Source organism: Solanum stenotomum, chromosome 12 (genome assembly GCF_019186545.1).
Source record: "Solanum stenotomum isolate F172 chromosome 12, ASM1918654v1, whole genome shotgun sequence".
NCBI lineage: Eukaryota > Viridiplantae > Streptophyta > Magnoliopsida > Solanales > Solanaceae > Solanum > Solanum stenotomum.
The window spans coordinates 29,967,742-29,984,749 of NC_064293.1; the positions used below are offsets into that span (position 1 = coordinate 29,967,742).

General features: G+C 31.8%; 1 protein-coding gene across 7 annotated transcripts in view; it reads left to right on the plus strand.

Annotated features, from left to right (window-relative positions):
* The window catches only part of LOC125849202 (ankyrin repeat-containing protein NPR4-like), a 56,487-nt gene that overhangs the window by 383 nt on the left and 39,096 nt on the right, over nucleotides 1-17,008 (plus strand). The window contains exons 1-7 of one of the 7 annotated variants that reach the window (XM_049529243.1): nucleotides 4,083-4,182; nucleotides 6,136-6,322; nucleotides 6,533-7,003; nucleotides 7,177-7,347; nucleotides 7,425-7,966; nucleotides 8,086-8,169; nucleotides 8,717-8,904. In XM_049529243.1, the coding sequence (XP_049385200.1) occupies nucleotides 6,196-6,322; nucleotides 6,533-7,003; nucleotides 7,177-7,347; nucleotides 7,425-7,966; nucleotides 8,086-8,169; nucleotides 8,717-8,758 (1,437 nt within the window). In that variant the 5' untranslated portion in view covers nucleotides 4,083-4,182; nucleotides 6,136-6,195 and the 3' untranslated portion in view covers nucleotides 8,759-8,904. Of the gene's footprint in view, nucleotides 1-4,082; nucleotides 4,183-6,135; nucleotides 6,323-6,532; nucleotides 7,004-7,176; nucleotides 7,348-7,424; nucleotides 7,967-8,085; nucleotides 8,170-8,716; nucleotides 8,905-17,008 lie in introns of those variants that run through there. The other 6 variants (XM_049529236.1, XM_049529237.1, XM_049529240.1 and 3 more) reach the window with 6 other exon arrangements.

Below are 17,008 nucleotides of genomic sequence, written 5' to 3' on the forward strand. Positions count from 1 at the left end.
ATATATATATATATATATATATATATATCTTGTTTTAGTTATTATTAAAATTATTCCATTTAAATATGTCAACTAGAAAATATGATTTCGATTTGACAAAAATAGAGAAAAAGAGAAAACTTGAAGAATTAAATAAATCCCAAAAAGGAGCATGTCACGAACCGAACCTACATCCTGGACGTGGCCAGCACTCAAGAACCATTGTTGGTCCCAAAGCGAACCCTCATCTTGGCTGACTACAAGCGGAAAACTGATCCAAGCATACAAAGCTTAAAAACTGAATAAAATAATATATTCAACTTGCCATAAAATAAGCAATTTAAGTCTTTAAAACATTTAATAAAATAAATGAATAATACAGACTTCTCAACTATACTGACTATCTATGAAGCCTCTAACTGATAACGATGGAAGTCGGGACAAGACCCACGACATCGTGACTAAACTGAAAAGTAAATGAAATCCTCCGAAAAATAAGGAGGCTCACCATAGCTAACTCGAGCTCTCGGATGTATCAACAAATCTATTGTTGATTATCCTGAATACCTGTGTCTGCATCATGAAAAGATTCATGCCAAATGGCTCAATACATGGAATGTACGAGCATGTAAGAGGAATTCTAAAGCATAAACATAAGCTTGAAACTTGATAAGAAGGAAACATACTTACCTCTTTTCAATCATACTCAACTCAAGGAATACTCCAAACTACTCAAACTTACTTAACTCAGAAGTACTCAAGGATAAGATACTCAACTCAAGGATATGATATTCGACTTTGGGTACTCAACTCTGGATACTCAACTTTGGATACTTAAATCTGGATACTCAGCTCAATATAAAGCAATAATACACATGCAATATATGGAAAGCTTTATAAAACAGTAAAACAACTCAGTTCGTTAAAGAAAATGCAATAACAAACTCAACTTTTCTCATATAAGAAAATAATATAATTTCTGTGGGAGTTTCTCTAACCAACAACCATCACTTAAGAGCTATAGTGATGATATAACACTTTACCTCACGCTGCCAAGGACCATTCTATACCTTGCCATCAACATAGGACCTGAACTACTAAGTGGATCAACTAGTCTATGCGAAAAGGATTCATCTAAAAAGTATGACCCTTTTCTACCCATGATGACTACATGGTTTATGGGGGCTGTGAGTTATCTGAACTCTCCCCCTATCGGTGCTCAATACTACTCCCAAAATATACTAGCTCTTTATGTTTTAAAAACATACTTCTTTCTGTGATTTGAGATTAGTGCTCAAAAACTTAGATCAAAAATTATCTTGGAAATCAAGGTTTCCTCTCTTGCTTTATTGTGAAAGCATTTACTTTTTAACTGAAAACTAGTCCAAAGGCTCTTTACTGAAAATCTAGCTCAAAGGCTCTTTTGAAGATCTCAGTTTTTTGTTCTTATTTAAACATGAAAACATTTTAAACTCTTTTGGGAATACTTAGTCCCCATATACTTTTGAAGAAATGAACTTCAACTTTACTCCTACTCTTTACTCAACTTCAAATCTTAAGTCTTAAAATAAAGTTTAAACATTTGTAAAAGACTTCTTAAAACATGGTTCATACCGAATGATGAACATAAATGACTCAATGCAAGGATTTCAATAACCATAGATAGAACTCAATACTTGGAACTCAAGAACTTCAATGATACTACTAATTTCAAGAATGCTCAACTCAGATGGTTCATGCGAAATTATGAGTATGAACTACTCAACTCAAGGACTCAAAGATACTTCTCATCTCAAGATTGTTAGACTTATAAATGTTCATGTGGAATTATAGGCATGAACAATTCAACTCAAGGACTTCATAGGTAACTTGTAATAGTGTCATGATTATAAATATAATCTCATAAGGGGATTAGGAACTCAATACTTAGAACTTGAAGATACTACTCCTCTCAAAGGTACTCAACTGATGAAGCTCATGCGGAAGTTGTGGGCATGAACGACTCGACTCAAGGATCAAAATATCAAAAAGGAACTCATGTATACGATTCTTCTCATTCTCATACTTACTTACTCAAAACTTAACTCAAATCGATAATGGATCTCAAAGGATTCACAATTGAACTCAAAGGCTTCCTTGAACTCTACTCTTATCTCTCTCTTGAATTTGAATTATGAATTCAAGAGTTATGATTCATGATATGAAGGATCTCAATAACAATATAGCTATTCGATAATTAGGAATATAACTTTTAAAAGAAACGTGAATTCAAGAACTCAAAATCAACTTATCTCAAGAATACTCAAATCTAGGGAAAGTATTCTAGATTACTCTTTTTCTTATCTGAAAGTAGATGTAGGGCATGAGGACGAACTAGTCCAACACTATGATAGCCTTACATACCTAGAAGAACAAGATTCTTGAATAGTCTTGAAGAATCTTTAAGAATCTTGAAGAAGAACTTAATTAGAAGCCTTGAAACCCTAGCTTGAAGGTAAACAATCAAGAAAACCTTTCTTGAGATTCTTGAATTAGTTTCTTGAAATCTCTATGACCAAGAATTATGATTTTCATTAGTGAAGATGAAAATCTGATTGTTTTGAGCCTTTTATTAGTCAAGAAATTCGTTTATGATTTTCTTGGAGGTAAAAAGACAAAAACGACTCTTTTTAATAGTTTCCTGTCGGCTAATTAGTAATAGCACTGTATAGGTTACTAAAATAGTCATAACTTTTTAATCAGAAATTGAATTGACGCGAAATTGGTGGCGTTGGAAAGTAGATTCAAATACCTTTAATTGGATAGGTTATGGCTCATGTAACTCTTTATATTCTAAGAGATATGGTCGTTTGAAGTTGACCCAAGTAGAATCTTACATCAAAACTTGATGAAACTTCAAGAACTCATCAAGAACTTAAATCCTTAAATTTCAAGAACGAAATTACACTGAATAAATCATGATTTGCGTGTGGGTGAAAGAACCCAACACTATGGAAGCTTACATATCTCTTAGGGATCAAACCCATGGCGACAATCCGCAACAACTCTCAAGAAAGTCGACGAACACCTTCATCCTTTCCTCTTTTCTCCTCTTCTCTCTTATTTTCTCTTCTTGAACTCTCAACTAAAACCCTAGGCGTAAACTAGGATTATAAAACTGAACCTAATCAGATTAGACCCCTAAAATATTACTAAAGACGAATTAAATCTGATTGGATAAGGAAAAGACCAAAATACCCCTCACTATTTCCGGCTAACCTTCCTTAACTGGACAACCTAACTTCAAAAGGTCATATCTCACTCATCCAACCTCGAAACTTAGCAAACTCGGAGGCGTTGGAAAGATCATTCAAAGATCTTCCCTACGGTATCTGGTAGAACACCTAACTCATCCTGAGCTAGGAGTTATGGTCGTTTGAAGTCGACCCAAAACTCATACTTAGCTTAACTTGCAAAATTTCAAATTTTGCTATATCCAATTTAATTCTTTTTGGAACTCAAGGAGTTATATCTAGTGACCTTAACACTTAAGAAATTTTTATTCCTTGGTAAAATCTCACTCACAACGAAGGATGGTTCAAGTCTTCGCTCAAATTTTCTGGGGTGTTACAAAACCCTTGATAGATTTTTAACAAATAATAAAAATTTTGAATAAAAAAGTAATGCTTATAGAATAATGTTAACAATTCATGTAACTGTTGCCTCAGCCGAAAGAAATTTTTCGAAACTAAAATTGATAAGATCTTATCTAAGATCAACAATGTCTCAAGAGAGATGGAATGTATTAACTATATTATCAATTGAAAAGGAATTACTAAAACAAATCAATTATAAAACCGTAATTAATAACTTTGCATCTAAAAAGGCTAGAAAAATAGATTTTAAATAAAAGTACATATGATGATTTAAAAATATATTAGGGCCCTTCTTTAAGATTCGGCTTTAGGCCCCCAATTTTGTTGAGTCGACTCAGGATGTGATGTAAGCCAGCAGTACAGCTGCTTGTTTTCTTTGGATGACAATTGACAAGTCATTGTCAACGTCAAATAATGGAGTATGTAAAAAGGCCAAATAAATAAGTAGTTTAGGTCTTCGTTAAACTTCACATGTCTTAGTTCAGAACATTTAAAGGAGGTGCAATTTGATCTCTTTATATTGTTTGAACAACAATTCTTTCTCTATGAGCTAATTTTTCAAGGTAAGGTAGGTGAAAATTCATTTTCTTATGAGCTATTCAGCGTGTAATGTTGGTTTTTAATTTCCTCTGTTATTCTTCTAGTTGTGTCATCATCACTAATGTATATCTTCACATCGTCTCTAATTCTCCAATTAATTCTTATGTTAAAACTTCCATTTTTATTATAACAAATCATCTTCTTTAATTTTCTTTGTTTATAGCCTTTCTATTGCCCAAAATATACTATATTATATACAAAGAGGGAAAATTTAGCAAAACGTAACACATCCCTTCGAGATTAAAATTATTTAATTCTTTCTTTATCTGCACTCTTTACATGAGTTGTGCATTTTAGCTTTACGAATACTAATGGGATAAATTTTGAAGGTCAATGTAATAAGATACAAGATACTTTAATTTATTTGAAGTGTGTATATATATTTCTGAAGGTTTTTCATTATAATATTTAATTTTTATTATAATGGTTAGTGTAACTTTTCTATGACTTGAAGTTCTTTTTCTCAGTTCTATACAAGTGTTATGAAGCAATTAGAGTTTTAAATTCTAAACCTAAGATACGCTTCAAACGCAATATATTGCTTTGTGATTTGTCAGGTAGGATGAACCAAATACTAATATTCTGAAGGAAACCTTGTATTATTTTTATTTTTATTTTTTTTATCAAATTTATCACTAGACAGAGCGTCTAGCGGCCTATTATTAAAAATAAAAAGATATTAATATGGATAAGTACAAGCAAGAGGGGCTAGGCCTTACCTTACTATTCCTAATGAGATAACAAGTCTCTACTAATTAACAAGTACGAAGAAAATAAAAACTAGAGAAAACTAAGTATTCTATGATCATCACTGAGTTTATAACATTAACTTTAGTGCTAGAACATTAAATTTATTATTAGGAGCTTGAGTGATATACATGAGAAATATAATACATTACTCTATTTTTTTTAGAGTAAACAATACAAATCCCACTAGTTTAGGTTCTAAATGCGTGCGTTGACTTCAGTTTAGAAAATTACTTTCTATAGCACATTTTTTTCGTCAGGTACATGTATCTCGGATACATGTGTGCTAAATTTGGTAGAATTTATTTTAGATACAATGTATCCAAGCGTGATTCACATGTATCTAGAATACATTGACTGTATCGCTTACCTCTCTCCTATCTCATTCATCTCTCCCGGTGTATCAGTATTTCAAAATGTATCTGGTATCAAATATACATGTTCACTCTCGCCTCTCACTATCTCACTTGCCTCTCTCCTTCTTCGAGTCACCTGTATGTGTATTTTACAGTGTATACGGTAGTAAAGAGGGAGAGAGCAAGAGAAAGCAGGAGAGAGCAAGGGGGAAATTTGAAAGATTGGTGTACTTGACTTGAAATTTGGTGTAAAATTATTAATTAGTGAGATAATATGTAACTATTTTTAACTATAGAGTGAATTAGTATATATGGTAGGAATGTTTATGTAATTAGATATTAATTTCTCCTTTTTATATTAGGTGGATGGGTTTGGAGGTGGAAATAATTAAAGGAGATACCATCATTAACTACTAATAAGTAGAGTCGCTCGTTTTGGATAATCGACTGAATTTCAAGGCGGAAGGAAAAAAAAACTCTTTTTAATGTTCTTTTATTTTATTTTCTCCTAGAAACTTGATTATAAATAGTTCAAAAATTAACTCTATGTTACGAGAACAATCAATTCCAGGAATTTAAAATTTTAATTTAATACTAGTGTTTAATTTTATAGGCACATTCATATATTGAAAATAAACAGTTATAATCTTAGCGAAAATAAATGAGGACTTAACTTCAAAGTTGAAATGTGGCAATGATTGAGTTTTCTGTAGAAAAAGGTAAAACAAAATTCTTAGGTGTGATTGAGAATGGAATAAGTTGTTCATATTGTTCGAGCAAAGAACAATCATATTTTTTTTCCCTTTTTGTCTATCAAGACAGGATATAAATAAGCATAGAGACAAATCATTGGAGATCAGCAATTCGAAGACATAATAATGGAGAGCGAGTCTTCCCATGAAATTGAACCAGTTTTTCAGGATTTTGAAGATAATGAACATGAATTTGGGTCTGGAGACGAAAGTGATGTTGAAAATCAACTTGTCAACACTGCAATATTTGTTAGTAAGTTCACAACTATCTCTCTCTAGATCGCATATATAAATGTCTTAAGGTTTATGGATTTATACAACAACATATATAAAGTTAATAGTAGTGAGTAGTACTTATAAGTGCAAATGTTACTGAATTTTCATATATATGTTGTACGTAACGTACGTACTTTAGCATTGTTCGATTGCTGAAACTTGAATATTCACTGATTTTAATTTGCAGATGACAGGAAACTGGATGGTAAAACTGCATTGCGAATTCTTCAACGTGCTGCTTTATATGATAACTGGAAGATTGCAGAACCAATTCTAAATAAGGAACCAAGATTTGTTAATTTTGAATTTGGAGAAACCTCTGAAACATTACTTCACGCTGCAGCATTAGCAAAAAGTAGCGGATTTGTGCGAGAGATAATTAAACTAATGAAAGTAGGTGACTTGGAGAAAGGTGTGAATACGGCATTTATGTTGGCAGCATTGGCAGGGCACGTTGAAATTGCTAAAGCAATGAGAGAAAAGAATAAGAATCTACCAAACATCTGTGGTAAGGAGGGAGATTTACCAATCTCTGTGGCAGCTCAAGTTGGGCATAAAGCTATGGTATCATACCTTTATGAGGTCACAGATTTTGATGTGATACAGCAACAAGAACTCTTATACCTTCTTGAGATCACTATCCAGAATGAAATGTATGGTAAGCTAGCAATAAAAATAAACAAAGTATCCTTTTTTTTTTGTATGTATGAAACATCTCATCAGATACATACACATCATAAACGAGCTAGTTATGTATGTTGTCTATTTGTATTATTGTTGTTTTTCAATATATATATATATCGGTAAGCTAATTCGATCTTTTTATGGCAGAGGTAGCATTAAATATATTCAACAAGGACAGAAAATTATTTGCCACTAAAATATTACAAGGAAATATTAATGTCTTCCACACGTTATCTCAAAAGTCCATAGCGATCAGTAACACTTCTTCTCCGGTGTGGAGAAAGTTGATTAGCGTGGGCAGGAGGCAATCCATTTCATGTAAGATCAATGTTTCAATTAATTAAGTATTTTGTATGAATTAAGACAATCTTAATTAATATTTGATCCAAATGTAGTGCTAAAATTGCTTCCGGAAAGATATGTAGTTGAGAAACAAGCTGAGACACTACTTGAGGAGCTATGGGCGGAGTGTCTAAGAAGAGGAAGGGATAAGCTGTTAGACTTAGCGCTAAAAGAAAACTGGGCCCATTATGCTGCAAAAGCAGGAAATCTAGGGTTTTTACTTGTGGTTACTCGTGATTTTCCTGTGCTCATGTGGACGAATGACGATAAAAGGCATACCATTCTTCATGTTGCAGTTTTATATCGAGAGGAAAAAGTCTTCAGTCTTATACACCAAATAGGAGGAATGAAAAATATATTTCTTGTAGATTTTGACAATGATGGAAATAACATTCTACATTTGGCTGGGAAGTTAGGGGAGCCAATATTCAGTAAACAGAAAAGTAGTGGACAGATGGAAGCCCTGAAAAACAAACTTGTTCAGTCTGTGCCTCCTAATGCTGATAATAATAATGCTGTATTCGTTGAATCACTACAACAGCTGTTTCAAGAGATAGAAATCATTAGACACATAACAGAGACACAGTCTGTTAAGGTATTTAATTTCTTCTCTTTTAAAACATACATGTTGCTTAGCTTCCTTCCAATTTAACACAATACAGAAAAATATTGTATCTTCTTAATTTGGGTTAATTAATTATCATTGGCCAATAGGCGGAAGAGAAGATTATGCCGCCATCATTTCTTAGGGTTTCTGGAGCAGCACTTCAGATGCAAAGAGAGATATTGTGGTTCAAGGTGAGAGCGAGATCAATCACCTAAAACTATATTTCACATTTCAAATCTCTAATCAAATTTTAGCGTTTTCTTTATTGCTTTTAAAATTGTTTGTTGATGCGGAATGAAAATTACTATATATAATTGGCTAGGAAGTGGAGAAACTTATACCACCTTCAGGCCGCAAGAGGAGAAACAAGGATGGGAAAACCCCTAGAGAATTATTCACGGAAGAACACAAGATATTACTAAAAGATGGGGAAAAGTGGATGAAAGACACCGCAAATTCTTGTATGATTGCGGCAACTTTGATTGCCACGATGGTGTTTGCTGCTGGATTCACTGTGCCAGGTGGTAATAAGGATGATAATGGTTTTCCAATATGGCTAAAATTGAATGGATTTAGGATCTTTGTTATATCAGATGCAGTGGCACTATTCAGCTCAATCGTTTCCATCATTATGTTCTTGTCCATTCTGACATCTCGCTATGCTGAAGATGATTTTCTTGTGTCATTGCCTGCTAAGTTATTCTTCGGACTTACGGCGTTGTTTGTTTCGATTGTTAGCATGCTCGTGGCGTTTACAGCAACCTTTGTTTTGATCTATAGAAAACATACGGGTTGGGAGCCAAAGCTCATTGTTGCTTCTGCTGGTGTTCCTGTGGCTTTATTTGGGTGTTTACAGTACAAACTATGGTTTGATGTGGCAAAATCGACATATTGGTCCAAGTTTCTTTTTAGATCGGGAAAGCTCAAAAGACATTGCTGATCATAATGATTTTGTATCTTCTTATTGTCTGTCATCAATAAAATACAGAGCAAAATTGTGCATGAAATTAAACTTGAGTGAATTTCTCCATCAATGCTATTTGTGATTGATAATATATAATTACTATAGTTTTAGCACATTGAATTTCTTTTGATTTATTATGAAATTCTTTAGTATTATCTTTGTCTAGTACTGATGTTGCACATTGCAAAACCAATTCCAATATTCCATCATGCAAAAGTTACATTTACTTCATAAATATGGTACTTACATGCACTCTATAGCTCTAAAGTGCATGCTTTAACAAGTTTTTGTGCAGGCAAAAAGTTGAATGTCTATAAGTGCATCGTGATAGTTGCCTCGACACTAAATTGTAAAACAGAATTGTCTTTCTAAAGGCTACTTTGGATTAACTTTGGTGCTAGGAGCTTGAGTGATATACCTGAGATCGAAATGTAATACCTTTACTTTTTTCTAGAGCAATACAAATCCCACTATTTTAGTTTTAGGCTCTAAATACGTGTGTTTACATCAGTTTAGTAAATTACCTATATGTACCACTTTTTATTCACCAGACACATGTATCTCGAATTTATGTGTGTCAAAATAAGTGTAATTTATTTCAAATACAATCTATTCAAGCGTGATTTACATGTATCGGAAATACATTGATTATCTCGTTTGCCTCTCTCCTATCTCGCTCGCCTCTCTCTAGTTGTATCTTATGTCAGAATGTATCTAGTACCAAAGATATATGTATCTAGTATCAAACATACATTTTGACTCTCGCCTCTCTCCTATGTCTCTTGTCTCTCTCCCTCTCTCTCGATTGTCTTTCGCCTTATTTATGTGTATTTTAGAATGTATACAGTATTAAAGAGACATGTATCTAGTATCAAAAGATACATGTATCAAGTATCAAAAAATGCACTAATACATTCATCAATGTATCCGTGCATAGAGAGGGAGCGAGGGGGAGAGGAAGAAAGAGGGAGAGTGCCAGAGAAAGGAGGAGAGAGCGAGGGGAAAATTTGAAGGAGAGGTGTATCTGACTTGAAATCTGGTGTAAAATTATCAATTAGTATTGTAATTATTTCAAACTATAGAATGGATTAGTATATGTAGAAACGTTTGTGTAATTAGATATTAATTTCTCCTTTTTTTAATTTGGGTGGATGGATTTGGTGGTGAAAATAATTGAAGGAGATACAATCATTAACTACTAATAAACTGAGTAGCTCATTATTTCGGATAAGCCAGTGAATTTCAAGTTAGAAAAAAAACTCCATTCCACGTTTTTTTTTTCTCCTAAAAATTTGATTATAAATAGTTTAGAAATCAGTTCTATGTGTGAGAACCATCAATTTTAGGAAATTGAATTTATAATTTAATACTAGTATTTAATTTTATATGCACATTCATATATTGAAAACAAACAAACTTAATCACTATTTATTATAATCTAGAGATAATATCTTTAATCTAAATACTCCTAAATACAGACTGATTGGGTTGGCTCCTTCGTTCTATATAATTGGAAAGTCTGTTTTCTTAATTTTCTTCTTAACTAATAGAATGACAAATGGATAATATTATTTTTATAAATTAATTCAAGGTACATGCATTCATTTAGGGCTGTTCGGTTAAAAAATCAAATCGAACCGCAATCCGAACCAAATCGATTAAAAAAATTGATATTTGATTTGGTTTGGTTTTAAATTTTGAAAACCGATACCCTTTGGTTTGGTTTTGATTTTACTAAAAAACAATCACAAAAATAACCAAATCGAACCGATAAATTGGATATATAAATTTTATAATTATTTATTTATTATTCATAAATAAAATATAAATATTTTGTTAATTTTTAATTAACTGAAATCTTTAACTTTACAATTTTCTCAAGCCCAACACTTTAGTCCAACGATAACAATCCTAAGTCCAAGTCTATCAAAATTAATTTTAGTCTTTAATTACCTACCTTGCTAACCGATAAGTTAGTATTGCTTAATCAAACCGACAATAGTTTTTTTTGTGGATTGCTCATGTACTAGGTGATTGTGTCTATTAAGATAAGTACGTCCTGAAAAAAATTATTACTTTCAAACCGATAAACCAGAAAAACCGAACCAAACCGACAATTATTTTTTTCGTTTGGTTTTAGAAATTTAAAAATGGAAAAATTACGCGGTTAAGCAAACTTATACTACATAATTACTCATCATAGCTATAGTTTGCTATAATTACCACTCGCGACTAACATTATACATTAATTACGTAGTCTGACTTCGAGTTTGTATATGTATAATTCTCTAGAATATACAAATACATATGTATAATATACAATTATCTTACCGATATACATATCTCTCTCCCACTCTCTGCCCTTTTTCGCTCGCCTCTCTCCTCCCTCCTAATCTCGCTCGCCTTTCTCCTCCATCTTCCAATCTCGCTTGCCATATATACAAATGCATATGTATAATATACAATTATCTAACCGATATACATATACAATTCACCTCTCTCCCACTCTATGCCCTCTCTCGCTCGCCTCTCTCCTCCCTCTCCCAATCTCACTCGCGCTCTCCTCCCTCCCAATCTCATTCGCTTCTCTCCTCCACCTCCCAATCTCACTTGCCATAAATACAAATGCATATGTATAATATACAATTATCTAACCGATATACATATACAATTCACCTCTCTCCCACTCTCTGCCCTCTCTCGCTCGCCTTTCTCCTCCCTCTCCCAATCTCACTTGCCATATATACAAATACATATATATAATATACAATTATCTGGCCGATATACATATACAATTCACCTCTCTCCCACTCTTTGCCCTCTCTCGCTCGCCTCTCTCCTCTCTCTCTCCCAGTCTCGCTCTCCCTATAACATGTAGCTATGAATTGTAATTATCAAACTATAGCTATGGAGAGTAATTAGGCTATTTTTGAGTGGCTATATGTGAAAGTTCCTAAAAAAAATCGACTAGATTGGTTTGGTTTTGGTTTTAATCAATAACCGATCCAAACCGAACCAGGAGCACCCCTACATTCATTCCTTACAGAATATTATTGCAATTAGGATTCTCTTCGTGTGACCTTTATTTTTTTGCAAGTTATGTATATGATTATTATATTTCTAAGGGAAAGAGTTGTTTATTTTATACATACACTTTTAATATAAAGTTAAGTTGTTTCTTCTATTTCTCGTCTTTTATGTCAATTTAATTTGTGAGTGTTCCTCTAATGCCCAAATTCGTTTTCTTACTATATATCGTAATTGTAAAAATATATTGTATTTTCAGTATATTAGTGCAACTAGAATTCTCTTTATGTGACCTTTATTATTTTTGCAAGCTAAATATAATTATTATATTCGTAAAGTTGTTTACTCTATACATACAACTGTAATATATATAAAGTCGTTGTTTCTTCTATTTCCCTTGTCTTTTAATTATGTCAGTTTAATTTGTGAATGACGTTCCTCTAATGCCTAAGTTCGTTCTTGTTATATATCGTGATTATAAATATATATATTGTATTTTCAGCATATTAGTGTAATTAGGATTCTCTTCATGTGACCTTTATTCATTTTGCAAGCTAAGTGTAATTATTGTATTCATTTACAAGAGTTGTTTACTCTATACATACAACTTTAATATAAAGTTGTTTCTTCTATTTTAATTTCCTGATCTTTTATGCTAGTTTAACTTGTAAATGTTCCTCTAATGTCTAAGTTCGTTTTCTTGCTACCGCAATAAATATGAATTGTATTTTCAAATATTAATGCAATTACGATTCTCCTCATGTGATATTTTTTTTCTTTGAAAGCTAAGTATATTAGGTGCAATGATATAAGTGTAAGAAAATTTGTTTAATTTGGTCGAGAATCATTCTAGATATTAGTAATTTAGCATAAATAAAAGAGTATTTGATAAGCACTTTTTGAATTAAATTTATGTGACAATATCAACAAATTTATCATTATGTTCTTTTGACCATTCGGTAGTGTTTGGAGAGCCCACAGCTCGACAATCACTTTTTGAACTAATGGTTGGCCCCTCGATTAATAAATTAGTCCTCTAAATTTAATCGCAACATGATTATATGCCCTGTAATTAATGGGAAAATTTAACGTGATAACACTGCCCAGTTTATTTGCTTCTTTTTGTAGGCCTCAAAAAGGACAATTTTTTATATTTAGTAATAATTTAATTTTAAATTATTCATTTTATACTTAATAAAATGATTTATAGTTAAATAAACATCTATTGGCTTATTTAATTTAACATCAAAAGTCTTTTTTTTCTTAAACCATGTGTCAAATTAAATCAAACTACTTCACATAAATTGAGACCGAAGGAGTAGTTTTTAATTTCATATACACATTCATATACTTCCTCCGTCTCATATTAGTTGAACGTCTAACTAAAAATAGTTGTTTCATATTAGTTGACCACCTTACTAAATCATGAAAGTATTAATTAAAAATTTTCCATATTATCCTTGCAGTTAATTAATTCTTTTTGAAAGTGATCACATTTATTTGTAAAATTTCCAAGTAGTTTTTTTAAGAGGTGAATTAGTAAAATTATCTTCTTACTTGCGATTTCTTAATATGCATGTAAAAAGGAAAATGATCAACTAATATGGGACGGAGGGAGTATTGAAAACAAATTAAACAATATTAAGATTTAGAGATAACATCTTAATATTAAGATGTTTATTAAAATTAAGACGTCTTAATCTTAATGAAAATAAATGATGACTTAACTAGTAAAAGAATCTATATATACACACACTTCGAAAATCGTCACTAAGTGTGAAAGTTCAAGTCATTGGAAATAATATCTAAATTTCTGATAATTTCTTCGTAGTGTCTTTTGTAAGCTTTTTTTAATAATAGTTTTTATTAGCATTTAAAACGTTAAATATTCTTAAATACAAACACAAAATCATGATTTTTTAGGTATTAAAAATAAATTATGTATCTAATGATATTTTTCGCACGGCCTATTTCATTAGTTAAAAAACAAAGTAGAAAGAAAAAATAAAATAAAAGTACTTTTTTAGCCCAAAAAAAAGGAAAAGAAAAAGAACCTTCTTTCCCGTTTCTTCTTTGCCATAGCACTCACCCAACCACATCGCCTCCATACACATAGAGTTGTTGTCGGCTAAAATCACAAATACTCCGATAATCATCGTAACTCCATTTTTTCTCTCTCAATTCACACAAGGATTTTTTTTCCTACCCATACACCTGCCCCTCTCCTTTATTCTAAAATCCATCAACATTATATTGTTCTGTAATTTCTTCAAATCTCTTTTTTTTTTCAACGTCAATTCAAATTCGTATATTTCTTTAATTCTTCTACGTTGTGAGTTTTTTAGGGTTTGAATTCTTTAACAATATTAAGAAAATAATTTCAGATTCGTATTAATCTTGTCGGAAAAAATGGTGTTTCACTGAAATTATTTTTGACACAATTTGATTATTATTTTTTTGATGAAATTCTCTTCTATAACTCCAAAATAATGACGATGATATTGAGAATGGCAGAATAATGCTAAAAAGAAAGAATTAAGGAGTATATGGGGAGGGGGTGTGGCGGGGGACGGTGGCTTAGGAATTTGTCCGGTAAGAATTCTAGGTAATATGAAATTGAGAAGTCCAATTGGAGGAAGACGACTGCCATGAATTTAACTAGCAGATTCAATTTCTCTTTTAAACAAAAAATGAATGGAAAAAAGGTGAAACCAAAACGAAGTGTAAAAGATCTTCTAAGTTGACTGAAGAAGACGAGAAAACGAGAAGACGATTGCCAAAGGGATATGGGGTGAGGTTGTTTTCCTTTTTTTTATTAAGATATTATTGGTGAACTAAATTATTATTAATTTTAGTTAGTCAGTTAATGTAGCCAGGTTTCAAAAAATTTTAAAATTAACTTTGAAAAATTAAAAAAATAATATTGGGATCTATTCACGTGTTCAAGGACAGTGAATTACACTTATCTTGTCACATAAATATTTTGTGTTTAATGGGTTTAAGTGTTCAATTGGTACAAGTCGTACTCGTAATTGAGGTGTCTAAGCGAATTATGTGAACAACTTTAAGGGGCCGCCTATGACTTAAGTCATGTATCTTCTTCTGTCGTGTCTTTGATGGACATGGACCATCTAGCAACAAGGTGTCATGTTATGTTAGAGAACACATAAAGAGAAAAAACATAAAGTGACACCTGAAGTTGTCTCGAATTTAAAAAAAAACATCTTAACTATGCGGACGTCCTATTACCCCCTAAACAATCTTGAACTGATATTATTACACGTCCACTTGGCATAGAGAGTTTATGCATCTCTTCAAAGAGAGTGAACAACATAAATTAATGAATATAACTTTATTTTTATAGGTATTTTGCTATAAAATACAATTTCTTGTTTTTTCTTATTATTTTAACCTTTTTTTCGTTGTTATTTTTCCTCTTTCTTTCTTCTTTCTTCTTCAAAAATTCATTGGCATCTCCATTAAAACTCTCCACTTTCAATGTCACAATTTTTACCACAATTCCGCCCTTCTTTTTTTTTTTTTTTCTTTTTTTTTTTTTTTACTATTATTAGTTTAAGTCTCTTCAATTTTAAACTCTTATCTATTTATTTTTTAAAAAAAAAAATCAAACAATTTGATGAACCCATTAGATTTCAAGATGATTAGGAGGTATCATTTAACTTTATTATCCGGATTTCATCAAGCTCTTTCAATTTTTGGGGAATTCATTTATTCTTTCAAAATTATTTTTTAAAATTTTGAAATTATATGAACGAAGATAAATTAATTGAAGATACTTTCAAAAATTTAAATTTTCTTAGAAAAATAATTAGTTTTGTTATTCCTAACTCAACAAAGTTTAGAAAATAATGTAATTTGTTAAGAAAAAAATCACTGGAAGAAAGGAATTTGACGGAATAAAAAGAAAAAGCAAAAAATAGAATGGAAAGGGACACAACTTAACGAGGGTGGGGAAGGATTAAAGTGAAAGGTAAAGAAAATGGAGGAAGGAGGTCAGCTTGAAAGTGGGGGTGGGTGGGGTGGGATGGAAGGTGAAGTGAAATGTAACATGAAATTAAAATAAAATAGGGAAAATGCATAAGTACCCCCTAGCCTATGCCTAAAATCTCTGAGACACACATAACCTTTACTAAAGTCCTATTACCCCCCGAACTTATTTTATATATAATTTTCTACCCCTTTTCGGCCTACGTGGCACTATCCTTGAAAAAATTGTCAACACGCGCTGGGCCCACAAGATAGTGCTACGTAGGTCGAAAAGGGGTAGAAAATTATATATAAAATAAGTTCGGGGGGGGGGGGGGTAATAGGANGACCTTAGTAAAGGTTAGGTGTGTCTCAGGGATTTTGGGCATAGGTTGGGGGGTATTTATGCATTTTCCCTATTAAGAAAAAGTAAGAGAGAGAAGCAAAAGGTAAAGAAAATTTCAAATGAAAAAAAAATATTTTAAATTAAATTAACACGTGTAATGATTGGTGTGTGATAACACTTGCTTTTCAAAATCTGAGATTGACCGAAAATGATGTAATAATTTCGCTTTAAAATTATTTAGGGGGGGGGGGGGGGTAATAGGACGTCTGCATAGTTAATATGTCTTTTTGAAAATTTGAGACAATTTCAAGTGTCACTTTATGTCTTTAATTGATGTATATATAGTTTGATGTATATATATAGTTTAGATCTTAAGAAATATGTATATATTAATTGATTCTGGATATTTATGTGTATATATTAATTGATGTATATGTAGTTTAGATCTTAAGAAATGATTTAGAAGATAAGTGATTAGTGTTAAGGGTAAATCATAAAATAATATGTATAATTTTATTAATTGACGTGAAACATTGCTCGTACACTAAACTAATAATAATAAATGTATAATGGAGTATATACGGAGAAAATTAAGTTATATGAAGAAGGGTGGTTGGAGAGAGGTCAATTATAGCATATAATTCCACCAACCAAGGGGGGTGCATCTAAGAGAGTGGCCCTGCTCTAGTGAATCTCTCTCGCACAA